At 38.2% G+C, this 27,024-nt stretch overlaps 1 protein-coding gene across 11 annotated transcripts in view; it reads left to right on the top strand.

Moving 5' to 3' along the window:
* Slmap (sarcolemma associated protein) overlaps positions 1 to 27,024 on the top strand; it is a 119,613-nt gene that overhangs the window by 35,341 nt on the left and 57,248 nt on the right. For all 11 annotated transcript variants that reach the window (XM_031362431.1, XM_031362432.1, XM_031362426.1 and 8 more), the window contains exons 2-3: positions 14,741 to 14,888; positions 23,840 to 23,912. In XM_031362431.1, the coding sequence (XP_031218291.1) occupies positions 14,741 to 14,888; positions 23,840 to 23,912 (221 nt within the window). The remainder of the gene's footprint in view (positions 1 to 14,740; positions 14,889 to 23,839; positions 23,913 to 27,024) is intronic.

The following is a 27,024-nucleotide window of genomic DNA, read 5'->3' as shown; positions in this document are numbered from 1 at the left end:
AATGCATGTCAAATATCTGCACATCACAGGGGTCTGTAGGTGGCAGCTATTAATGTTTTAATGATGTTGCATAGTCCTTAATTTACACGTCTTTTACCTCCTTGGCAAAATTTATTCATAGATATTTTATTCTTTTATATTCTTTTAAATGGAAGTGCTTTGTTAATTTCTATTTTGGGGTGCCCATTGCTAGCATGTAGAAACATAGCTGCTGGGCTAGGGGTGCAGCTGAATGGTAGAACATTTGCCTTGGGTAACAACGGTCTAGGTTCCATCTCCAAACCAACAAAAGGGGGGATGGAAAGGGCTGTAATTGAGAAATACAATTGCTCTTCCTGTGCCAACTTTATATGCTGAAATTTTGAGTTTACTAGCTTGAATGTTGTTAGGTGTATTCTGTGGGGTTTCTAGATAGAAGATTATCATCTCTGAATGGATGTATTTTATCCTTCCCTTTTCAGTTTTGTCTTTTTTGTCAATGGCTAAAACTTCAGTATAATGTTGAGTAATAAAATAATGGTAGAACTAGGTGTCTTTATATTATTCCTGATCTTATGGGAGAAACTGCTTTTCTTACACCGTATACATATGTATCATTTCCTTTGCTCATATTTATCCCTTCCCCACCCACGGGTACTTTGCTTACCTGCAAATAGTCCCTTTCTGCTTTATTACACATGCATTACACATGCATTACACGTGCTTTACACATGCATTACACATACATTATACGTAAGAGGAAGCATGTTGTATTTATCCTCTTCTTGTTCACTCTACCTCTTTACTGTAGTATATTGCTTACTTTTCTTGTTGCTGTAATGACAAGCCTGACAGAGAGACATAAGAAAGGAAGGGTTATTTGTAGTCATAGACTGAGAGTATAGTCTATCATTGAGGAGAGAGCATGGTGGGGACATAAAGCAGTTATTCACACAGTCTCTGTAATCAGCAAGCAGAGAGAAATGAACTCTGGTGCTCAGCTTGGTTTCTTCTTGATCAGAGACCCCAGCCTATGGAATAGTATACCTACACTTAGGGTCTGTCTTTCTACACAATAGAAAACTCCTTTATAGGCATTCCCAGAAGTTTGTTTCCAGGGTGATGTCTTCAAGTTGATAGTTAAGAAGCACCATTACAGGTGCCTTTTCTCCTGTATAATCTCCCGGTTTTAGTTGGATGTTTTCCACACACACTACCACTCAGTCAAGAAGCAAAGAGGTGAATCCTAGTGTTTATTTTATTTGTTTCTTCTTTTCAGCCCAGCACCACTAGCCTATGAGATGATTTGCCCACTTTCAGAGTGGGTCTTCTTTCATTTAAACCACCCTGGAAATACTGTCCTAGACATATCTGGAGATATGTCTCATAGGTCATTCTAAATCTAGTCAAGTTGACAGTGAATTAACCAGCACAAAGTGTGCTCTGTATGTGAAAGAAAACATGCAATGTTTATCTTTCTGATGTAGCTTACTTTGTTTATTATGATGATCTCCCAGTTCTGTTTTTTTTGAAAATTACATATGTCAGAGTTCCTTTTTGTGGTTGAGTAACACGTCACTGTGTATATATACCATATTTTCATTGTTCATTCATCTTTTTAAAATTTTTTAACTGTTTGTGTGTATAAGTATTTTGCCTGCTTGTATGTAAGTGCAACATGTGTGTACAGTGCCTACCAGGTCCAGAAGAGGGCATTAGCTCCCCAAGAACTGCAGACAGTTGTGAGCTGCTGTGTGGGTGATGGCAACAGAACCTGAGTCTTCGGTAAGCAAGCAGTGCTCTTAACTGCTGAACAGTCTCTCCAGTTGTTGGTTTATTTTGATTGGCACTCAGGCTGGCTATGTATCTAAACTGCAGAGGAAAAGAAAGAAACACTTCAAGATGTAGGCACAGGCTGGGAATGAAACTAACAGCAAGAACTGATAATGAATGGCAAACCCTTTATTTTAAAGTGTTTTTAAGTTTTAGTTAGTACAAAGTCACTGAGGTAAGGTCTTAAAGGCATAAAGGTGAGAAGACAGGTATCCAGGTATCCCAGCACCAAGTGCTGAAGAGAGTGTCTTTTCCCCAAAGCTTTCTTTGACACCTTTGCTAACATTTAGTTGGCTATGGACACATGGGCTTATTTCTGGGTCCTCTCCTCTATTCCGTTAGTCCACGTGACTGTCTTTTGCTAGTGTGGTGCTATTTTTGTTATTGGGTCTTTGTAATATAATTGAGGTCAAGTATTGGAACACATGTAGCATTGCTTTCTTCATAGGATTGTTTTGTTTGTTCAGGAACATTTGTACTTAAATCTGAGTTTCCTAATTTTTTTGTTTTCAAGTTCTATTTAGAATACCTCTGAAATTTTGGTCTTGATTGCACTTATCTATAGATTATGTTCATTACTGCAGCCATGTTCAGTGTTTTTCTATGAATCTGAGTTTGAGAAATCTTTCCATCTTCTACTTTCTTCTTCAATTTCTTTAGTGTTTTTAAACACTTATTTTTAAAATTATGTACAACATACATGTGTCTGCTTATGTGTGGATTTGTGCCTCTGTGTGGTGTCCTGAGAGACCAGAAGAGGATATTGGATTCCCTGGAGTTGGAGTTATAGGAGGTTGTGAACTGCCTGTTAGTTCTGTCAAGCTAACTTGGGTCCTCTGCAAGAGTGGTTTGCATTCTTAACCATGGAGGCATCTCTCTGGCCCCTTTCAATATTTTGCAGTTTTTACTGCAGTTCTTTTACTTCTGTGGCTAGGCATATCTTTAGGTACTTTATTCAGAGGGAAGATGTTGTGTGGATTTTCCCCTCTGATTTCTTTCTCAACGTGTTTGTTACAGGGATATAGAAAAGTGGCTAGCCTTTGTGCTAATTTTGTATCATGTTACTTTGCGGAAATTGTTTGAGACCTAACAGTTTTCTGATGGAGTCTGAGGGGACTTTTTAAGTATACTTTTTAAGTATCTTTTTAAGATCATGCCATCTGCAAACAGGGATAGTTTGCCTTCTTTTCTTAGCTCTTGAAGACTTTAAGAGCTGTTTTAACAAATATAGAGAGAGTGGATACCCTTATCTAATTGTTCATTTCAATGAAGTGCTCTCACTTTTCTCCTGTAACAGTGTTGGTTGCATGGTTGGTAGATGGCAGTGTTTATTATGTTGAGGTATAGTACTCCTAGTTCTGGGGGTTTTATTGCAAAGAGATGTTGAGCTTTGTCAAAGGTCTTTGAGAATCCATTAAGTTATGTGATTTTTGTTTAATTTTTGAGATCATAAGCTAGATTAATATTGATTTGTGTATGTTGTTGAATTTAGTTTGTAATTATTTTATTGAATATTTAAACTATTTATAGTACATGTATATGTGTGAGTATATGCCTGCCTTATGTGTGTGGAGTCAGTTGTTTTCCACCTTTTTGTAGGTTCTGGGAATTAAATTCAGGTTTCAGGCAGGTGGAAAGCACTTTTTTTTTTTAAATTCTTATTTCATGTGCATTGATACTTTGACTGCAAGTATGTCTGTGTAAGAGTACCAGAACCCCTGGAGCTAGTCACAGACAGTTGTGAGCTGCTGTGAGGGTGCTGGAATTTGAACCCAGATCCTCTGGAAGAATAGCCAGTGCCTTTAACTGCTGAGCCATCTCTCCATCTGTACTTTACAGTTTTTAAAAATTATTTTATTTATTTCTTAATGCATATGGGTGTTTTGCTTGCATGTAAGTCTGTCCACCATGTACATACTTTGTGCCTGAGGAAGCTAGCAGAGGGTTTCAAATATCCTGGAACTGGAGTTACAGAAGGTTGAGAGCTGCGGTGTGGATCCCGGAAATTAAACCCAGGTCCTCTAAAGAGTACCTAGTACTCTTTAATTGCTGAGCCATCTCTCTGGCCCCCGGAAAACATCTTTACCCGCTGAGCCATTTTACTGGCTCCTTATTGAGAATTGTTACATCTGTTTCTGGGAGTTTGATCTGTGGTTTTCTTCTCTGTCTGTCTGTCTGTCTGTGTCTGTCTGTGTTTGTCTGTGTCTCTCTGTGTCTTTTTCAGGTTTTTGGTATTGAGGTACTAATAGCTTTATAGATGGAGTTTGTAGTATCCTTTCCCATTGTATTTTATGGAATAGGAATAGGAACACTGGTGTCAGGTCTTCTTTAGTGGTCCAGTAGAACCCAGCAGTGAGTCTGTATCCTCCTGAACTTTTGTTGAGAGACTGTTATTTCTTCAATCTGTTATTTGTTATAGATAATATGTAGGCTATTTATTTGCTCTTGATTTAAGTTTTTGGTAGGTCTTGTTTATAGAAATTTTCTCATGTCTAGATTTCTATCAGTTTAGGATATGTTTTTAATATTCTGTATTGATTCTGTATATTTGTATATCTGTATGACATCTCTGTGCCCATGTGTATAGTATCTCTGTGTGTACATGTGTGTGAACAAGAACAAGTGCCTGTATATGTATGTGCATGTTAGAGGTTGATATGGGGGGGTATTCCTCACTCACTCCACCTTATTTTAAAATATTTTAAAAGTGTTTTGCTTACACACTCACACACACACACACACACACACACACACACACACACACACACACACCATGTGTCCTCCAAGGACACCTGGTGTCCTTGGAGGCTAGAAGAGGATACAAGATTACCTTGGAACTGGAGTTACAGGTAGTTGTGAGTTACTCTGGGGATGCTCCACCCATTTGCCTTGTTTGTTTGTCCAGACAGGAGCTCAGGATCTCCCCATGTAGTCTTGGCTGGCCTGGAAATCACTGTAGAGACCAGGCTGGCCTTGAACTCACAGACTGTCTGCTACTGCCTGAGTGCTGAGATTAAAAGCATTAGCCACCATACCAGCATTATCTTTCACTGAACCTAAGCAAATTCCAAGAATTCTCCTGTCTCCTTCCCAACACTGGGATCACAGGGTACGCGTGCGCGCGCGCGCGCGTGTGTGTGTGTGTGTGTGTGTGTGTGTGTGTGTGTGTGTGTGTGTGTGTGTGTGTGTGTGTGCGCGTGCGCGCGCGCATTGGTTTCTCTCCTCTCCTTTTTTCCCTCATTGTGTTATTTCCCCCTTCCTTTCCTTTTTTCTCTTTTATTCTTTTCCTTTCCCTGTCTTCCCCCAACTGATATATGCCTTTGTGTGTGTGTGTGCACAATTGGAAGCCAGGGTAGGATGTTGGTGTTTTCTCTCACTTCTGCCTTATTCATTTGCAATAGGTCTCTCCTTGAGCAAAGAGTTCACTATTTTAATTAATTAATCATTCAATTAATTAATTAATTTGGATAGGCTGGTGGCCAGCAAGTCCCAGTAACCCTCTGTCCTTTTACTCCAGCACTAAAGTTTTAGGCATGCATGGTTTCACCAGTGTAGCCATGATGTTGGAAATCCAACAGGTCCTCATGTTTGCTACATGGCAAGCATGTTAGTGATTGAGACATCTCCCTAGCTTTGATCCTGTAGATTTTGTTGATTTCACTGGTATTTATCTTAAGATCCCTCTTTTCCTCTTTAACTTTGTTAGTTTTCTCTTTCTTTTATCAGTTTGGTTAGGGGATTTGTTAGTCTTATAAGTAAGTAAATGTGTATGTATGAGTGTGTGAGATGCATGTCTGTGTGCATTGCCTTCCATTATCACTCATCCCATTTATTTATTTATTTATTTATTTATTATCGTATGTGCACATGATATGTGAGTATTTGGCTGTGCCATAGCACATGTCCAGAAGTCAGTTCAATGTTGGCTTGCTTCCTATATCTTTCTCTACTTTTTTTTTTTTTTGTTGTTGTTGGTTCTTTTTGAGACAGGGTTTCTCTATATATCCCTGACTGTCCTGGAACTCACTCTGTAGACCAGGCTGGCCTTGAACTGAGAAATCCTCCTGCCTCTGCCTCCCAAGTACTGGGATTAAAGGCGTGCGCCACCACTGCCCGGCATCTTTCTCTACTTTTATTTAGTTTTATTTCTTTAATTTTTCTTTTTTAAACTTGAGGTGTGGAGATTCGGCTCATCAATCAAAGCACTTGTTGCTTTTTCAGAGGACCAGGTTCACAACCGTCATAACTCTTAATTTCAGGGGATCTGATACCTTCTCCTGACTTGCACTAAATACCCATGTGATGTACACATAAAAATCTAAAAATGATCTTTAAATTACATTTTACTGTGTGTGTGTTTAGACAGAAGCTATGAGATACATATCAAGGTCAGAGGACAGTTTGTTGGAGTTGGTTTTCTCCTACCATGTAGGCCTGGGAACAGACCTTCAGGATTGGTGGCAAGCATCTTTATTCACTGAGTTATCCTTGCTAGCCCACTCAATCTTTGTTCTTTGAGATGGGGTTTTTCACTGAACCAGGAGCTCACTGGTTGAACTAGACTGAAGGATCTTTCTGTCTCTTTCCCCCTGCTGGCTCTATGTGTGGTTGCACAGGCTCCAAACTCTGGCCTGCCAGTGCTGTCTTCACCATTTTACCTCTGGTTCTTTGTACACTAGTGGCCTCTGCTGGTCACAGTTAACATTACAGTCTATGGGTGTCAAGAATCCTAGTTTAGATCCCCAAGTTAGTTTATGCTTCAGGGAGGGGTTGTGTCTCAAGTGCATTGGAAGTCTGATGAGTAAGAACAGCACAGATCTTAGATTTGTCACTGTGTTCTAACAATCTGTTAAGTAGCATCATGGGCATAGCTGCTCTGATATTTCTAGGAGATACATTCTCACAGTAAATTTCAGGTTTGCCTGGTTTAAAGTCTTTATACCCTCCCTTCTGCTCTGATCCCTGAGCCTTAGGTAGAAGAATTGTATTATAAATGTATCAGTTGGAACTGGGCATCACATGATCTCTTGCTCTCTGTACTTGATGTTTTCTGGAATGGTCTCTGTTACAAAGAGAATTTTTTTTTTTTTTTGATGAGGTTTGTAAACTACACTTATGGGTATAAGGATAAACATTTAGAGTTTTATTGGAGTTTTGTTGGTTTAGTGAAGTGGCAATTGTAGGTTCTCTTCCAAGATCCACTTCACTATCCCTGCCTTGGTAGTTGGCTAGGTTTCTAATATCTGGCATGGTTTCCTTCTTGTTGAGCAGTTCTTTTATTTATTTATTTTAACAATTTTTTTAAAAAAAGATTTACTTATTTTATGTTTATGAATATACTGTTGCTGTCTTCAAACATACCAGAAGAGGGTAACAGATCCCATTATGGATGGTTATGAGCCACCATGTGGTTGCGGGGAATTGAACTCAGTACCTCTGGAAGAGCAGTCAGTGCTCTTAACCACTGAGCCATCTCTGCAGCCCCCGTTGAGCAGTTCTTAAGTGCATTTAAAGAGCTGTTGATTACCACCAAGTCGTATACTTCTCATGCAGCAACCCATGGGGTTATCATGCCATGCTGATCATTGTTCTGGTTCATAGGTGTCATAGTGGCTGCCCAGACAAGACCTGAGCAACAGTGATACCACCAGACATGCTAACATGGAAGGGAACAGCTCAGAGAGCCTCAACTATAGACAAGAAACTATAAGCAACTAAGGAGTACTGATAGCAGGAGAAATAATCTTCCCTAGAAAAGAGATCCAGTTTGGTGATCCAGTGCCCATATACTGAAATAATATACATACAAGTAACATTACATGGATAGAACATGTTGTATTTATATACTAATTAATACACACACACACACAAACACACACACATACACACACTTACACACACACACTACCACCATGACCAATTAAAGAAAAAAGCCATAAATTAGAAAGCAAAGGGGGATATGGGTGGGGTCAGAGGGAGGCAGGGGAAGGGTGAAATGATGTAAATATATTACAGATTAAGACATAAAATTATTATGAAAAATAAAAACAAATCTTAAAAGAAGCCATCTATAAAATAGTGTTGGGTGTAGTGGCTCATGCTTTTAATTCCAGCACTTGGGAGGCACAGGCAGGTGGAGCTCTGTGAACCTGAGGGCAGCTAAAGCTATGTGGTGAGTTCATCTCAACAATACAACAATTAAATCTGTTAAAGCTAAGTGACTTCCAAAGCACTTGAGACAACCCCTTCCTGAAAGGGTTCTAAACTAGAACTCTTTTTTTTTTTTTTTTTTTGAGACAGGGTTTCTCTGTATAGCCCTGGCTGTCCTGGAACTCACTCTGTAGACCAGGCTGGCCTCGAACTCAGAAATCCTCCTGCCTCTGTCTCCCAAGTGCTGGGATTAAAGGTGTGCGCCATCACACCCGGCTAAACTAGAACTCTTGACAGCCCACAGATTGTAATGTTAACTGTGACTAAGTTCTGTTTGAGGGAACCAGTGGATGTACAATGGTCCACTGGAGTTTCAAAGTGTTTAATGTTCAAAGTGTTTAATGTTTAGTGTTTAGTGTTCAAAGTGCTTATAAAAAAATTTTTCCACACCTGATTCTTTGTCACTTTAGAAATTTGTATGTGACTATGGGTATGTAAGCACCTAGAATCAATATGTAAATCAAAACATTTACTTGGAATGAATAATAAAATTAATTTGTAATAAGTCTGTGATATATATAGTTTATATTTATAATTTTGAAATTTATTGGATGAAATCAAAATTATATAATAGTAACATGTCTATGGTTGTTTATTTTTATGTATTATGTCTGAATATTTGATAATGTAAGACTTACAAAATCTTCAGGATTTTTTACAGAATGGTTCAGTATTTTGATTTTATAATCAACAATAGAATACCTCTTATAAATATATAGGACAGAATAGCAGAAATATGTTTAAGGTTATTTCATAAATCATTGAGAAAGTTCTGTCCTATTCCCAAGGCAAAATAACATATTTTTGTGAAGTTGAAATCAGCAATACAAACAAAAGTTTTAAAAATCAAACTTTTTAACCTAATATACTCCATAGATATACAAATTTGATGCTTCCATGTTAAGAAATGGCAGTAGTAAAATACTTAAAGTCTTTGTTCTCTGTAATTAAACAATTGTGTTTCAATGAGGGCGAGCTATTTATATGTGGAGCTCCTCCTACACTAGTCTTGAACACAAACCAAGGGTTTCTGGCAGTGTATAATAGCTTTGCATGGTGTGATGGCATGCCAGTACAAAGAACCAAGGCTGCCATGAAGTCATGTGCCGTGGGAGCAAGTGCTGCTAGAAACACTCCAGATTCATTCATAGTTGTTTTTTTTTAAGTTAATTTTTGGTTGCATTTTCAGAAAGCTTTTACTGTTGCCATGGGGATCACAACTCACAGTTTAAGAAGTTGTTCTCTAAAGCATTGAGCCTCTTGTCAGATGGGTGGTTCCAGAGGTGAATCCCCTGGCTCCAGTTTGGAGGCATGGGAGATGATTAAGGTCAGTCCCTAGCCATCTGTGACAGATCACTTGTTTGATCACTGCCTGAGTGGAGCCTTGTGTTACCTGAACTTTTTTTTGTGAAGGCCCAGTCTTCACTGTGACTGCCGTTGCTGTGTTTTTCCCTGGGGCTGTGAGGTTGATGTTAGCCTTGCTCCTTGTGCTTGGTACTTCTCAGGCCATCCAGGGTAACTCAGCTTTAGATAATGGTTCTCTCAAGGTGGCACAGGCCAAACAGCCATGGAGACATAGCCAGGGACACAGTTGGGTAACCCTGGACTTGGGGCTGTGATAGCTGTAGGTCTGTTCTTTAGGAGGATTGTCAGTCTTCCATCCTCACCAGGGCTGTTTAGCTTACTGTTGAGAGCCCCTTGTACACCCCCACCCCACCATCATACCCCTTGTTCTTTGTGTCTCAACATTTCTGTTTCTTAGCTCCTTTCAGCTCTCTCACTTTCTTTTTGATTTCACAGTGCTATTTTCTTCATTGTGATAGTGTTTGCATTTATTATACTGGCTCTCTGTGCACCGTGTCACACACAAACGGCTTTTATCTGCAGTTTTACCCTGAAGTTAGGTTGCTGTTCTTCTGTGTATGAAGGTTCATTGTTGAGTTAGGAAGCTGGCTGCTAATTCCACCTTCCTCTGAGTGTTTACAAGAGGAGGTGTTAGGTTCTGTCGAATTCCTTTTCTGCATAAATTGAGATGACTGTGAGGTTCTCCCTTTTTATTAATGCATAACACTGGTTTATGTCTTCTGAGGTGGCATGTAACATTGATTACTTTTCTTATGTGGCACTGTTTGTGATAGGCACATTGCACTTTTTAAGCAGTATCAGTTAACTTTTCTAGCTTAAGTGAGTTCTGCATTTGTCCTTCATGTCACTTTCGGAGAGATTAAAATACACAATAATCTGTGATTACAGTCTGGTCTGCTCCCTCTGGAGCTAGGTGCCAAGCAAGGTTCCATTCTGGGAATGTACGCTGGTGCTGTCCAGACCTCTGCTGTTCCGGAGGGCAGGCAGGCCAAGGTGAGGGACACCATAAACCTTACTGTTTTCTAGTGCCCTTTTCCTTCCCTCCCCTCCCTTCCTCACTCCTTCCTTTTTTCTTTCCCTCCTTCGTGTGTATAATAAAATCTAGTTTCTACATGAAAGGGAACATGGAGTATTTTTCTTCCCATTATTTCCTTTTGTTCTCTGTTTAGACCTCTCTCTGTGTCTCTCTGTCTCTCTCTGTCTCTGTCTCTCCCTGTCCTCTGTCTGTCTGTCTGTCTGTCTGTCTGTCTGTCTGTCTGCCACACACACACACACACACACACACACACACACACACACACACACACAGAGGAGTATAATGGCCTAGAGTCCCTGTTTAGGAGAAAACATTCAGTGGCTGCCACCAGTTTTCTTTACTCTTCTGTTACCTTGTTCTTGAATGAGTGTTTATGCAGTGTTTGTGTATTTCCTTGAGTTATAGCAAGGTTGCTTCTGGAGGTGTTACTGATTTCTTTCCTTTTTTAAGTGTTTCTGTGTGGACGGACACTGAGAGCTACTACTTTGGTGCCCTGGTGGTCTGCTGCTGGCCTTTGTTCATTTCTCTGTGGTTTTATAAAAATTGCTTCCATATTGCTTTTCATTTCTATTTAGGCACTGTTTATTGTACTTAATGACACCAACTTTTCTTGTAGAACCTTCCTTTCTATTTATTTTTTACCTCTTCCTACCTTTTCTGGAGGTCTCCCCACCCCTGCGCTATACAGTGTCTTCAATTATTTTCCGGTTTCCGAAGGTTTCTTAGTTTGTTTCCAAGTTCACAGAGCGCCCTCTCGTGCTTTTTTTTGTGAAATGTTCTAAAAATACATGAGTTTATTTTTCCTTCTCCACTTTTTATGGATCTTTTCTTTTGCCAATCCCTGTTGTCATTTCTGACTCCATTTCCAGTAGGTTTCTTCCCATTATGAGAAGCCATGTCTTGGAAGGCAGCTTTGGTTGGCTGGTTTGTTTTTAAGAATTTTCACAGGGGAAGCTTGTTTACTTGAGTGGTAGAGCCTAAGTTTTCACTGAGAAAGGCTCTGGGTTCAACTAGGAACTATGGTTATTGGATTGAGCTAGATGTTTCTATTTTTAGCTTCTCTTCTTGCTGTTCTCCAACCTGTCCCCTAGGAGCCATTTTGTGATTCTCAGGTCTGGTTACCCTGTACATGGTCATGCAGCGGTTTTTTTTCTGGTTTTGTTTTGCGGGTCATGTGGGTATCTTGCTCCCTACTTGTACTATAAATGCTGTTCATGGGGTTTTGGGTTTTGGCTTTTTGTCTTAGTCACTCTGTTTGGTTTTACGTGACATGAGGTAGATTTAAAATGTATTTTTGGAATATCTGCAGTCTGTACAGAATTCATTTTATAATCACACTTAGAAAACTCCCTCATGTGGTGGAGGGCTGTCGCAGTTTGTGGAGGGCTGTCACAGTTTGTGGAGGGCTGTCGCAGTTTGTGGAGGGCTGTCGCAGTTTGTGGAGGGCTGTCGCAGTTTGTGGAGTGCCTGCTAAGCTTGTCCCAGCACTACTTAGGCACTTAGGAGGGGTGGGGCATGTCAGAAGGTCAAGCTCATCCTCTGCTCGTAGCAAGTTTGAGGCTAGCCCAGGGTATGTGAGAGCTTGTCTTGAGGACCAACATCTTCAATATGGAGTTAGAATTTGTGGTTCTCTCTCTCTCTTTCTCTCTCTCTCTCTCTCTCTCTCAATATGGAGTTAGAATTTGTGGTTCTCTTTCTTCTCTCTCTCTCTCAGTATGGAGTTAGAATTTGTGGTTCTCTCTCTCTCTCTCTCTCTCTCTCACACACACACACACACACACACACACACCATGCTTGTGTTTTGTTGGGAGCTTCAGCTCTTTTTGGTATTTGGATATTTGCAAAGCCTTTCAACATTGAAAAATTTACTCAGAAGAGGTGTATTGTTATAGATATCACTTTAAGGAAATCAGTCTGTGTACATGTACAGATTCAGAGCTATGAGTGGGCATTAATGTGCCATGGAAAGACCTGAGAGAAGAAACAGTATCACACAGGACTACTCTCTAGGCTACAGTAGGAAGCACTTTATATTTTATTCTAAGGTATTTGGAAGCCATTAGATTAAAAACAAACAAAATGAGCAATTAATATAAATAATATGTTCTAGCTAAGTAGAGACCAAAGATAGAATGGTTTATTTTGAAAAGAACATGAATTAATACTGATTTATTATTTTTTAGTTATTTTTAATTATATGTAGAATATACAAATAAGAAGTTAGTCTATAATATATGTTATAGATTTTATTTGCTTTTCAATAAAGTTTTAAAAAATAAATAGTACTGAACCTTGTTCCATGAACTTTTCTTTTTTTTCTTTTACTTTTCATATTAAAACAAGAATAACAATAGGGCTAGAGCAATAGTTCAGAGCATGTGTTCCATTTACTAAGAACTCAGAACTGATTCTTAGCACTCACATGGTAGTTTATAGGTATCCTTAATTCCAGGCATTGGATGCCCTCTCTGGCCTCTGTGGGTATTCAGAATGCACATGTATATATATACATGCTGGCAAAATACTCAATCATACTTAAATAAAACTAATTTAAAGTATTAAAAAGACAGAGTTTTAATCCTATAAATTCACTTAACTGGTGAGCAGGTCATTATTAGAAGTTTGAAGTAACTGTAAGTTTTATATTAGCTATGTATGTCTTTTCCAGGCATAAATACTAAAAAATTAAACCAGAATCCATTTGTTGCCACATTTCCTAATGATATATTAAAAAAAAATTCCCCTCCATTTCTTTATACAGTCCTAATGCTAAGAAAGGTTTTGTGAATAACTGTTCTTTCCTGATACGGTCGCCTGTTCTTGTCTTCCTGGTGTTAAGGGGTGTAAATTCCAGACTTGTAAAATATCAACGGAATTTAATGATCTGGAATGAAGTATATGAACTGCTGGACAAAGACAGCAGTTGTTTTGTGTTGAAATTTTAAACAGAATAAGTCATAGATAGTTATAGATAGTATAGTATAGCAGCCTTTAAATAGATACCTGGGAATAAATGAAATGAAAGAAATATCATTTTTAACAAATCATTGATGTGATTAATTTTGAAGAGTGTTTGAGAGATGAATGAAGGATAACGAAACATAAAAGTTACATTCTTCTGATCGTATTGAGTCCTGTTTGTGCGTGTTACCTCTGTGGTCTTTGGAAAGATAATTTAACTTGTTTAACTATCACATTTCTTATTTATATATGAATCTATTAGTATCTGTATTGTAGACGTTTTCATTTTACTCTTGCAGTTAGGTTTCATTATATTACTTAGGCTGGCATAGAGCTATCATGTTGTTCAGGTTAGTATCAAATTCAGACTCCCCCCGAGTGCCAGATTACAGATACAGGCTACTATTTCAGAATTAAAATTCACCTTTTAAAGTGTTTAGCTTAGTAGCTTTTAGTGCATTCCTGGTGTTGTACAACCATAATTTTTTACTATTTCTAAAAGAAACTATCAGTCACTTAGTTCCTTGTAATCACTGATGTACTTGTGTTTTTATGTATTTACATATTTGGTATGTTTTGGGTAAATGGACTAATACAATATATGGTCTTTGGAGACTTGTGGTGATCTCTGCAGCTGGTTTTCCCTTGCCACCTCCTGTACTGTCCTGCTGGGAATTGAATCCAGGATCTTGTGTATACTTACAAGTACTCTGTCCTGAGCTGCCACCAATCCTCATTTGTCTTTTCCCTTTTCTTCTGAGACAGGGCCTTTTGTCCTTGATCTCATAATCCTCCTGCCTCAGCCCGTTGAATGCTGAAGTTACAGGCATGTGCTGTCGCTTTCATCCCCAGGTATCTTCTTTACATTATGTCCTGTAGGCTCATCATATGAAGGGATCCATGTGCCAGTACTTGATTCTTTTGTGTTGTCAAGTAGTAGTCTGGTGTGATATGCTGCATTTGTTATGGAGCCAGTTGATAGACATTTGCATTGTTTCTGTTTTTTATTTTTTATGGACAATGCTATTATGACTGTGTTGTGAAGACTTGTGCTTTCCATTATTCTGGATAAATACCAAGGGATTTTTGGAACTGTTGGGTTGTACTCTAACTATGTTTAAACTTTGAGGACACACAGTCTGCTTTATGACGTGGTTCTATGATATGTTCAGTTTTATTTTAAGCTATCCTGTTTTAAGTTTTTATTTTCATATATATTGAATATTAATTGAAATGAGTGGTTTCAGTTGATAGGGAAAAAGTCTACTTGAAGTAGTGTACAAAGTGACAGACAGTACTTTTAAAAAAGTTTTAAAATGATTACTTCTAATCATTTGCTTTTCATTTTCTTTTCAGTTTTATCTCCAAGACACTAAAAGTAGTAATGGTACCTTTATAAATAGCCAGAGATTGAGTCGAGGCTCTGAAGAAAGTCCACCATGCGAAATTCTTTCTGGTGACATTATCCAGTTTGGGGTAGATGTGACAGAAAATACACGGAAAGGTATGAGTATGATCAGTTTTACCTGTCATTTATCTCTATAAATTTTAAATTCTTTGTAGTGCTATAAAACATTACATCCTTGTAAAGGCTATTTAAGGACATGTGAAGCAAAAATTTTAAAGTTACTTCTTTTTTGCTTTTTTAAATTTATAAATTATAAAATGTTAATTAGTAATGAATATTCTTCATCATGTTATAAAACCATAGGGAGCTATTATGCCAGGAAGCGCTTGGCTGCAGTGCCATCACACCCAGCTAAGATGAACTTACAATGTGGGGTGGTGCTTATTATCAATAACAAGACTTACTGAGATTTAGTGAGCAGGCTGGACACAGTTTAGTTAGTAATGATATAATGGAACTCAGTCATGAGAGCAGAAGGGAAATTAGCTAGAGGGCTATAGGATGGGTAATGGACAGATACGATCTTAGTAAAGCAGTTGATATACTTGTGCTCATTCACATGTATATGTATAGAAAAGATATAGTAAAACTTATTATTGGGCTGGCGAGATGGCTCAGCGGGTAAGAGCACTGACTGCTCTTCTGAAGGTCCTGAGTTTGGATCCCAGCAACCACATGATGGCTCACAACCACCCACGCCCTTTTCTGCTGCGTCTGGAGACAGCTGCAGTAAATTACTCTGGAGCCAGCGGGGCCGGCAGAGGTCCTGAGTTCAACAGCAGCCACACACATGATGACTCATGGTCATCTGTACAGCTACAGTGTACTCATACACATAAAATAAATAAAATAAATCTTTAAAACTTATTATTTTGTATCCTAACTAAAAAATACAAATAATGCAATGATTGTCAAATGTTTTATCCTAAAAATAAGTAATTGTAGCTTTAAGGTCCTCACTGTCCTTTTTTCTCCTGTCTTTAACATGCTATTGACGTGTTAGCATGCTTTTGCTCACAGTCAGAGGGTGATGACTGCAAACTTAGGTGCCATTTTTCTCATACCAGTACTCCATGAAAAACATGTGGGATACAATGCTCTCCTATTCTCCTTTCTGTGTGGAAAGTGACCCAAGCTTTTATTTCTCCATGTATCACTAGCCTCATGAGTAGATCAGACACATGGCTATCTGCAGTACCAAAGACACCCAATAAATGACCGAAGAGAACAAGGAGTTATGTGCTTGATATAGATCAATTATGAGTTATCTCTTTAGGATAAATGCAAGTATAAGGTTTCCTGTGCTACAGTCTCTGAAACTGGAAATTCTCTAGCTAAATAATCAATTGCTCTTTAAAATTATTTTACAATTCTGAAGTTTCTCTGCTATTTCACTGCTCTCTGATTGTGAACTTACAGCTGACTTCTGGTACAAACCAAAAGAGCGCAGTTCTACTTTATTAATTTAATTCAGACAGTGAACGATAGCCTGGCAGGTTTCGCCTGTTTTCTGAGCATGGTCTGATCTGGAGATGCCCTAAATCTTTAGACTAATGTTTTGCACAGTACAGTGGATTGGCAGTGGGGCTGACTCTCATTTGTGTGCCAATCTCTGCATGAACTTGCATTCCCCTTAGATTGGTAGTCTTATTTCTGTTAGATTAGTTATGTTTTGGTACTTTTGAATTTGGGTAGAGCCTAATTGTACAGCCCATGTACAGTTGTGATGAGAAGTGTTGATTGCCCCTTAGTACAAGTACTCAAACTGTATGCTCACAGTAAGAACAGCAGCACTGGGCAGACCTCTCTGTTGTTGTCCTAGCATACTTAGAACTGAATGGAGTCCCACATGTAAGGAACCCACCTTGCATTTGCTTGGAGAAATCCCTACTTATTGATAGAGGGTTCTTTTTTTTTTTTTCCCTTCGGTTTTTCAAGACAGGGTTTCTCTGTGTAGCCCTGGCTGTCCTGGAACTCACTCTGTAGACCAGGCTGGCCTCGAACTCAGAAATCCACCTGCCTCTGCCTCCCAAGTGCTGGGATTAAAGGCGTGTGCCACCACCGCCTGACTTAATAGAGGATTCTTAAATAGAATTTATTAGGCATTAATTGATAAAAGAATGTGGTGATCAGTTTTTGGAAATGGCTTAGGTAAGCTACACTGAGCAAAGCCTCAGTATGCTGGCATATGTACAGATCTGCAGGGCGCTGATGACAGAACGCAGCTTGCAGCTCTTTCTAGAGTCTTTCATACTCTTCTTCCTTCTATGTTTGAAGGAGAGTTAGGATAATTATTAGTACAGTATTTTTGCAATATTAGATTTCTGCAGGCTTCTTGAAATGTTTATCTCTTCTGCTATCTTAGGAAATAAAAAAGTTTGTTATTCAAATGCTTTGGGCATTTATCGTATTCAAACTTTAATTTGTAGGCTTTTGAGATACAGTTATGTTAGGAAACAAGTATTACTTGTTCAAGCTTATACTACGAAAAAGTATAGATTTAAACAATAGTTTGATATTGTATACCAGTTTATACAGTACTACTAGATAGCCTGAGTAGAAGAGGTCAAGAGTAGTTTCAAACTGTATTTAAAGAGGAAAGGCCACTGGACATTATGACAGGTCCTTTAGTCAGACAACATTGTTGGGGACTGGCATTCAGAAGGCCTTGAAGTATACATTCTCTTTTTAAAGAATTACATGTCTGTTTGCCACCCATGTGCAGGTGCCCAGAGAGCTCAGGTCATCCGGAAGACCAGCAAGTGCTCTGATTGCTTGAGGCCCCATCTTTTACTGCTTCTTTGTCTTCTTCCTCTTGTCTTCCAACAGGATCTCATGTAGTTCTGGCTGGCCTGGAACTTCCTACATAAAACAGGCTGGTCCTAAGCTTGTGAGAGACCCACCTCCTCTGCCTCTTGAGTGCATGTCTTATTTCTTGTTCTTGTTCCCAGCTCACTCGGCTGTCTGCCATACGTGTGCTTTCTTTTTTATTTGTAACTTTTTTGTTTGTTTGTTTTTTGCCTTTCCTTCCATTTGCAGCTTTCTAACCTTGCTTTGTCTGTTCTGTTCAATATTTATATTTTTATAAAACTTTCCTTTGTCAATGCTCAACACAAATTTCCATGTTTTTTAGTTCTTGCAGCAGCTATGGTTCCTCCTTTTTATATGCACGTCTGGTTTTTTTCCCTGGTTAGATCTTAAAGGCAGGGACTTAGACATAATCACCTTTGTTTTCAATTTCCCAGCAATACTGCTGTGTAACCAGCAAGTTCTCAGTAAATATTTAGTGAGCAAGTAAGTAGATAAACCCACAGAACCACATCTCATGAGGAAAAAAGAACAAGCTACTCATGGTATGCCAAAAGAAATAAAGTAGAGGAATCTGCATATTGAGAGAAAGGATTTAAAAACTATATAAGAGTCAAGACTTGTTGGAGAAACAGCAGATTCTGAGTCAAGGTCAGTGAATGTATACATTGAGCCTACCAGATTTTTGTCATATCAGTAGAGGTATTTGTTTAAGATTGCTGGCCTTCCCATTAAAAGGACTTCTGTAGGAATTAACATGACTGAGTCTCCACTGTGAAAGAGAGGCATTTTGAATATCAAATTATAGCAGCATTGGGTTGAAGTATGTTAAAAGTAAGTTTGTGGAATATAAGCTGATGGGCTTATATTAAAAAAGGGAAAATAGATTTTCTTTTTATTACTTTTGGAAGAACTTTGATGAAATGTATTTGTCATTCTGAAAACCAGTAGATAAAGAGAAAAAAATAAAAACACTCATATCTCCTGTCCTGTAAGAAGAATGGCTGGCTTGGTAGGAGGCTAGTTTATTGGTGGAAGGTTTGCCAGCTGCATGAGATCCTAACTTAATCCCCAGAACATGGGAAACAGCAACAAACCTCAGTTATTATACCTGAGTATAGAAAGTAGTTGAAGACTACTGGTGAGATGGCTCAGCTGGTAAGAGCACTGACAGCTCTTCCGAAGGTCCTGAGTTCAAATCCCAGCAACCACATGGTGGCTCACAACCATATGTACAGCTACAGTGTACTCATGTACATAAAATAAATAAACAAATATTTAAAAAAAAAAAAGAAGCTGGAGAGATGGCTTAGTGGTTAAGAGTATGCCTTAAAGAGGACCAGAGTTCAGTTCCCAGTGTCCACAAAAGGTGTTCAAATTCAAAAGTGTATGACTCTAGCTCTAGATGTCTGACACCTTCTGTGATTCCTCAGGTACCTGCACATGTGAACCCCTCCCCCCCCACCTATGCACATAAGTCACACAGAAATCCTTTTAAAAACTAGTTGAAGGTTGAAAGCTTTGGGATGACTAAGCTGTAGTTCTCAAGAGAAGACAGAATGAGGGAATATTAATTTAATTTTAGAACAAAAACTGTTGAATCACCCTTCGTTCTCTGCACATCTAACTCTTAAAGCCTAAGAACTGGAAGCTTCATAAAATAAAATAGAAAAATTGCAACGATTATTTTATCTTAAATGGTAAAAATCAATTAATGCAAGTTATTCCAGTCTAGAAATACTAATCCCTGATTCAGATTCTTTTTAAAAACGTTTCTGGGTTTTTAGGGCTTCTGTTGTTGTTCATCCTGCCAATTGCCAATCTTCTTGAGCTCCTCCAGACAACCGCTAAGTATAGAATGACCCTGGCTTCCCTACTCCACACAGGATTCGAACCAGAGCCGGCTATAATAGACCTCAATGGTTCTCTTTCCCATTCCATGTCCTCCAAAAGGTTTTTAAACCAATCAAACTGAACATGCTCCCCTAAGTAGCATATGTGTGAAGAGGCAAAAGAGGCTGAATGCATACCACAAAGTAAATAGACCTGGAATCCAAAGTAAATGGTCTGTGCAGATGACAGGAAGGAAACCCAGTGGCAGTCAACTCACAGTGTTACTTTGGTTTTAGTAGTCCCTGTGCACGGAGCCATTGTAAATAGTTGTTACTGACGGGTTCTGTTACCTCCATTTGGATACACCAGGTTTTCTGTTTAAAACTGATGAAGTTTGTACGTGGTTCAGATTATCTGTATATTTAATGTGGCAATGTTCTGATGCTCCCTTCCCTTCCTGGACAAACTATATAAATTATATACTTTACTGTTTAGTCCTTGAGTATGAAATACAGAAGCCACTTTTGTGGCAATTTTGAGAATAAAATATTTTATAGACTTCTTTAGCACACTATTATTCTAAGTATTTCCCTTACAACATCAGATTTCTCTAAGTGTTTTTGAAACAGGACCAGGGGGTGGAGCGGATGGTCAGATAAGCTTGGAAAATGTATCTTCATGCTGTACAAATACTCTTTTAAGTTTTTTGTTTCTGTCCTGGGAATTGAACCTAGGGCCTTGCATGTATGCAAGGCAATTGCTCTACCACTGAGCAATAAATATTCTCAGCTTTTTCTTTTTGTTTACCCACCCCCAAAGAAAGCTCAGAAGTAATGCTCATAAAAACATTTTAAACTTCCTTTAATCCAGTGTTTTTCAAACTCATCTGACTCCCAGTTCCTCTTCTCCTTCCACTTTTCTGTTTTGTTTTGTTTTGATTTTGGTTTTTTGAGACTAGTTTTTTCTGTGTATCCTGGCTGCCCTGTACTTCAATCTGAGTAGACCAGGCTAGCTTTGAACTCAGAGACCCACCTGCCTCTACTTCACAAGTTCTAGGATTAAAGGTGTGGATCATCGTTGCCTGGCTTCTAGTTCCTTTTTTTTGTTAATACTTTTTAGCCTAGTATTTGGGGAAAATCTACTGTACTGAGTTGATTAATACAAATATTAAAACATGCCTACTACACTACTTAAATTCCTGTTGCTAATCCAAAAGATTACTAAGGTTTCTCTGCTTCTGTGTATCTAGTTAACGTCAAGTCTTTTCGTAGGTACAGGTGGCTGCACTAAGTCAGAGATGGACTTTTTTCCACTTGCTCTGCATTAGCCCTTGTTTGGCTTCATTGATTTATGTATCAGTCCGTTTGCTGAGCTTCAGAGTAACCTAGCTGATGGAGAGAATTCCCGTTGTGATATATCACATGTTGGCTCTGGTGCTGCAGTTTTATTCTATATCTCATCCTCCTATGTCTCTTTTTTGTTATAAGTTTATTAAAAGCTTTTTGTTACCATATTTTTACTGGACATAATGTGTTTCATTATGGCATTCCATACATATAAATGAAGTATGTTGGTTATATTCACCCATTATCTTCTTTTGTCCCTTCCCCTTGATAATGCCCTTCCTCTTTCAAAATAGCTCTGCTTCTGCCTTTTCCGCCTTTATATCCTTTTCTTTTTCCTTTCTTTTCCTTTCTTCCTTTTTCCCTCCCTCCCTTCTTCCCTCCCTTCCTTCTTCCCTCACCGCCTACCTTTCTTCCTTCCTTTCTCTTGAGAATGAGGTTAATAGGTGGTATTTACAGGAGTTGAAGTAATAAATTTTATAATACCTCTGCTATTTGGGCTGAAATCCCAGGGCTATGAAGAACTCGGTGCTAATTGTGTAATGACATCACAAGTCAGTGAATCAGGCTCTAAGCACAGAGGTGTCTGTGACTGCTAGAAAAGGGGAACATTTTGCTTTCATTTTTGGCCTTTTTGGATCAACAATTACAATCTGAGGGAGGAGGCAAGAGTCAAGTAGGAGATGAGGCTTTGAGGGCAGGGCACAGTTGGCAGCAGTCATCTAAGGACTTAGTGAAGTGCTTTTGAAGGCAGAGGAACTGGCGAAAAAGGTTTGATGGGGAGTGGTGCTAAGGAAAGAGAGGGGTTTGGGCAAAAATTGGAATGTCTGGAGATAGAGACATAGAAGGGATAAGGCAGGACAGGAGGAAAAACTTAGATGACACGGGAGGGAAAGGAACCTCTCTCACTCTGACATTTGAGGAAAGTCTTTCTGAACTGAGAATCAAGAATTCCAGCACAGGGGTCTGGAGGGTTCAGTGGTTAAAAGTACTCACGGCTTGTCTTAGGGTTTCTGTTGTGATAAAACACTCTGACCAAAGCAACTTGGACAGGAAGGGTTTATTTCAGCTGACAACTTGTAACTCATCATACAGGGAAATCGGAGCAAGAACACCAGGCAGAAAACTGGAGGCAGGGACTGATGCAGAAGCCGTGAAGGAAAAAAAAATTGATATGGTTGTGTTAGCAAGGAGATAAAGAATATCACAGATTGGATGTTCATAAAAATGGGGTCTTAACAGTAAGATATTTGGAGATTGCATGTAACCTGCCTATGCATAAGAAACCCGTGGCAGTAGCTTAGAGGATATGGCAACAAAAGAAGAGGCCAAATGATTCGTGACTGTGATGGCCATTTCAGGCAGGACTGAGACGACTGTCCAGTAGATGCTCTTTGTTGTTAGTAGTTTTTGTGTATAATCAGTTACTAAAAACAAATATTAACTAAACTCTATTAAATTCCTTAAATTTAAAATACATTTCCAGATGACAGTCATTGCTTTATATTATCATCTTGATAATATGGTTGTAATTGTCCAACATATTATATCCCTAAAGCAGTAATTCTTGTTGTAATAGTTTTATTGATACATATATATTGATAGATCAATAGAACTATACTATATAATATATAATATGCAATATATTATAATAGCATTATTAGCATATAATAATATATAAATATATAATAAACTTTTTTCTTTTTATTTACATATCACCTTTTAAATTTTTTTTTATTAGATGTTTTCTTTATTTACAATATCTCCTTTCCCAGGTTCCCCTCCAAAAGAAAAAAAAACCAAAAAAGCCCCCCAAAACTAAAACAATCCCCTGTTCCCTTCCCCCTCCCCCTGCTCACCACCCCATCCTCTCCCACTTCCTGGCCCTGGCATTCCCCTACACTGGGGCATAGAACCTTCACAGGGCCAAGGGCCTCTCCTCCCATTAATGACCGACTTGGCCATCCTCTGCTATACACATGCTGCTGGAGCCATGAGTCCCTCCATGTGTACTCTTTGGTTGGAGTTTAGTCCCTGGGAGCTCTATTTTACATAAATAAAACTATTATATATATCACATATTCCAATTTTGCTTATAAGACTTAGTGAGTTTTGGCAGATGTATACAGTCACTGCAAGTACTACTCTTTTGGTTTTACGAGACAGGGTTTCTCTGTGTAGCCCTGGCTGTCCTGGAACTTACTCTGTAAACCAAGCTGGACTCGAACTCAGAAATCCGCCTGCCTCTGCCTCCCAAGTGCTGGGATTAAAGGCGTATGCCACCACTGCCTGGCTAGCACTACTCTTAAAACTATTATACAGTATTTTTTTATCTGTCCACATGAACTTTAAGTCAGTTTAGTAAACTAACACATTTGTTGAATCCATCAGTGATGTGGTATTTTAAGAACAGAGAAATCAAAACTAAACATTTTTTTCTATAAAAGGCACATGGTCTGTATACATGGCTATATGTGGGAGGTTTGTCTGTCAAAACCTTTAGTAGGAAAAGGAGTGAGAAATAGTATTATGCATTTTATACAGAGAGACTGCTGTGATTTTATCAAAAGGTACTGGAGATGGAAGAATAAACAATTGTATCAGAGCTGTCCTGCAGAGCCTCCTGTGTGAGTCAGAGCAACTATATAGAGGGAGAATTGGAGAGGTACTCTCAAGTGTCAGCAGCCTTGCCATGGGAGAGTGCTTAACATGTCCTCAGGGGCTTTCAGGTCTCATGAGATGTGGTTGGGAGACAGTGGGAGACAGAGGAATTAAGAATAAGGACTAGTTTTGAAAAGGCAGGAGACTAGGTGTGATGTTAGCAAACTAGGACAAAGACGTTTTATTTTCTCTCATCTTACTATTTCTGTACATTTGGGCAGTTGACTTTTCATTGTCTATTAAGGAATTGAAAGTTTTTCTAAGGTAGTATATACTGTCATTAAACCACTAGATGTATTTATGTTTTTAGGAATTATTACTTTTATGAATAAAATACAAAGTTAGATATGAAACCCACCAAGCTTCATATTTTTAAACAATTATTCTATTTGTTTTAACCAGTTACCCATGGGTGTATTGTTTCCACAATAAAACTTTTTCTACCAGATGGTATGGAAGCCCGACTCCGTTCAGAGTGAGTATAATTTAGTGCTGTGAAATTTTGGATCAATTATCTTGGTTGGTAATATTCAGAGTGATGACATACTGTTAATATTACAAGACTACTTTACTATATTAAAAATTAATATAGTACCTTTTGACATACTTCAGTTTTAATTTTTATATTATTTGAAAAATCTAGTAAATAATAATATATCAGAGATAAAGGTTGTTTTGTTTCCAAATTTAATTTTACAATATATATTTGAATGGATAATTAGTTGCTTTTTACAATATTTAGGATATGTTCGTTATTGTGTTCCTTTTGATATACATTTAATATAGAGCATTTTACACTGTGATTGCCTGTGGAGCTAATGTAGGTTTTATTATGTTCTAGAACTTGAAGATGTCAATATAGTTAGTAATTTTTTAATGGGAGTTAAAAAATAATCTCCCCAAAGTTGTATTTTATGTTTTATATGAACCATTATCTCAAGTCCTACCATGAAATCTAGAGTTGAATATGTAAACATAAGTATATCCTGTGCTTTTTACAGATTATCACTGTGAGGTATGGAAAGGGCTGGAAAGTATTTAAATACTAATGCTTATTTCTTTTAATTTTAGAAAGGCCTTCACTATGCTAGATGCTTCCTTCAAAAGAGCTTCCTCTTATTACACTTTATATTTTACTAGTGGTTTTCATGACTTTGTGCCAAAATGTCTAGAGTTTAAGGGAAAGCTGAATGGGTGAGAAAGGAAGAGAAGTAAAACAGAGAGTCCGTTCCCTTCTTTCCTATTGCTGTAACAGTCTCTCCTATCCATCATCTTAAGACCTACTATAGTTTTTTTTTTTTCTTTCTGTAATTTTATGGCCAAATGACGCACAGCAGAGATTGTAAAATTTATTTTAATTACAGTTTATTAAAATGTAATTACAGTTTATTAAGTTGCAGTAAAGTTCAAGAACTTTTATATAGTGAAGCCTAATTTATGAGTCAAGGAGTAAGCTTTCACTCATAGAATAATTAATCAATACCCCAGTGATACACAGCTTTTTAAAGACTAGTATTTGCAGTTGATGTGAAATGTAGTTGATTCAAGATTATTTTTGATAGAGCTAAAAGCTTTGAGCAGTCATGTATGTCTTTTGTGTCGATAGGTTCCGTCCAATAAAATATGTGTGTCCTATCTTTGTGTGTGTGTGCACGTGCGCACGTGTGCATTCCTGGGTGCCATGGCTTGTATGGCAGTCAGAGGACGACTTTGCTTTGCTGCATGCCTTTCAGCTTCTTTAAGGCATGGTTTTGTCAATGTCCTTCAAAAGTTACATTTTTTAACTGAGTGAATGTGTGAATGTGTATATGCATGTCTATATGCATGTCTATATGCATGTGGAGGGCTTGGGCAACCTCAGGTGTTGATCATTAGGAGCTGTGTGCTTTTTGTGTTTTGAGACAGGATCTCATTGGAATAGGGCCAGTGAGCCTCACAGATCTACCTATCTTCACCTTCCAAGTGCTGAGGCTCTAGGCATGCTACAGCACCTGATCTTTCAGACGGGTTCTGGGGATGCTTGAGCAGTGGGGGCTTTACCTACTAAAAAGTCTCATTAGCCCCTCTTTAAGGGACTATTCACATTAATAGTTGAATACATGCCAAGTCTACTATGTAAATAGTATATCTTGTTTTTAAGATCTTCACTAGGTAGTTCTGATTGTTTCTTAGTTTTTGTTATATTTTATAATTTTCTAACAACAAGAAATAGAAATTGCTTATAGCTTTACAAACCTAGCACTAAATAGTTTTTGCTTTCTAACATTTCCTTGATATACTCTTTGTCTATACAAGAAGTTTTTCAACAGTTCAAACACAGCACCCCCATATCCCATATAGTTTCTATAAAAAACAAATATATGTTTTGTGACTTTTTTAGCCTTTTTGGTTTTCTTGTTTGTTTGTTTTTAATTAACCAGATTTTATGAGGAAAGAGAATTCCTTCTTATGTCACCAAGAAAACCAGATTTTAAAAGATCTTTTTGTTTCTTTTATGGTTTTTGTGTTAATGTCTCTGTATATATACATATAGACAGAAAAATGGGAGATATACAAAAAATGGTTATCCCTGGGTGCTAGAATTGTATAATTCTAGTTTAGTTTTTTTATACTTCCCACATATTCTATATTTAACATATATTGCCTTTGCAGTCAAGAAAAATTAACTTATGTTTAAGATATGCATTTGAGTTTATAGAGTGAAGAAGAGTATCTGTAGTCACGACTTTTTAAAAACCTTCACTAGGCAGTAAGTTCCTTAGGACCTTGTGATAGGCTCTGTGAATGCAGGGGTGAATTGATCATTATTCCTGAGACACAGACATATTATCAAATAAATACAGTAAAAGATTTATGTATATTCTGTGAAGTCTCTGTAAGACATCTCAGTGTGCAGAAGATGGGTACTCCTCCATATATGCCATACCAGGTCAGTTTCTAGCATTCACACATGCTTTACCAGTTGAGTCTGGGAACTTTCCCAGTCAGCTTTCAAGCTGGTTGTCACTACATTGCTTTCTGAGATGTGGCGTGTAGGAGGTGCAGGTAACATCCTTGTCTCCATCCCTCTACCTGACTTCAAGACACACATAATATCTTATAGGGCTTTTTGTAAAATAGGGGCCCTGGCTTCCTTAGCTGACCCTTTGTCATGAGAGTAGAAGGTAGTGGTTGGTTGGTTACTTTTGTGTTGTTGAAGCCACTTGTTCTCATCAGCACATTTAATACTTAAGGACTGTGGAGGCCACTTCCTGGGTACAGAATGCAAGCCTGTCTTGATTAGTTACTTATCCCTTTAGCTGGTAAGCAGAGCCACTGTGGTCTAGTTGGTAGACTTTCTGAGCCCTTATGCTTAATTGCTAGTGCTTTTCTGTCAAGAGTTCTGTATCAGGGCCCAACAGGGATTAGTGTTAGTTAATGATGCTGTTGTTGTGTTTCCTCCACTGAGTTCAGTTTCATCAACACATGTAAGCTTTGATTTAGTCCACGGTGGCTAGGTGAAGAGTGCTTGTCACTGTGTCACAGCTAAAGTTGTTCTTCACTAGAGCACTTTGCAAATTATAACCTTATTCTCCAATGGAACTTTA

Source organism: Mastomys coucha, unplaced genomic scaffold (assembly GCF_008632895.1).
Source record: "Mastomys coucha isolate ucsf_1 unplaced genomic scaffold, UCSF_Mcou_1 pScaffold9, whole genome shotgun sequence".
Lineage (NCBI taxonomy): Eukaryota > Metazoa > Chordata > Mammalia > Rodentia > Muridae > Mastomys > Mastomys coucha.
Note: the sequence above shows the minus strand (reverse complement) of the source record. Positions and strands in the feature narration are given on the sequence as shown.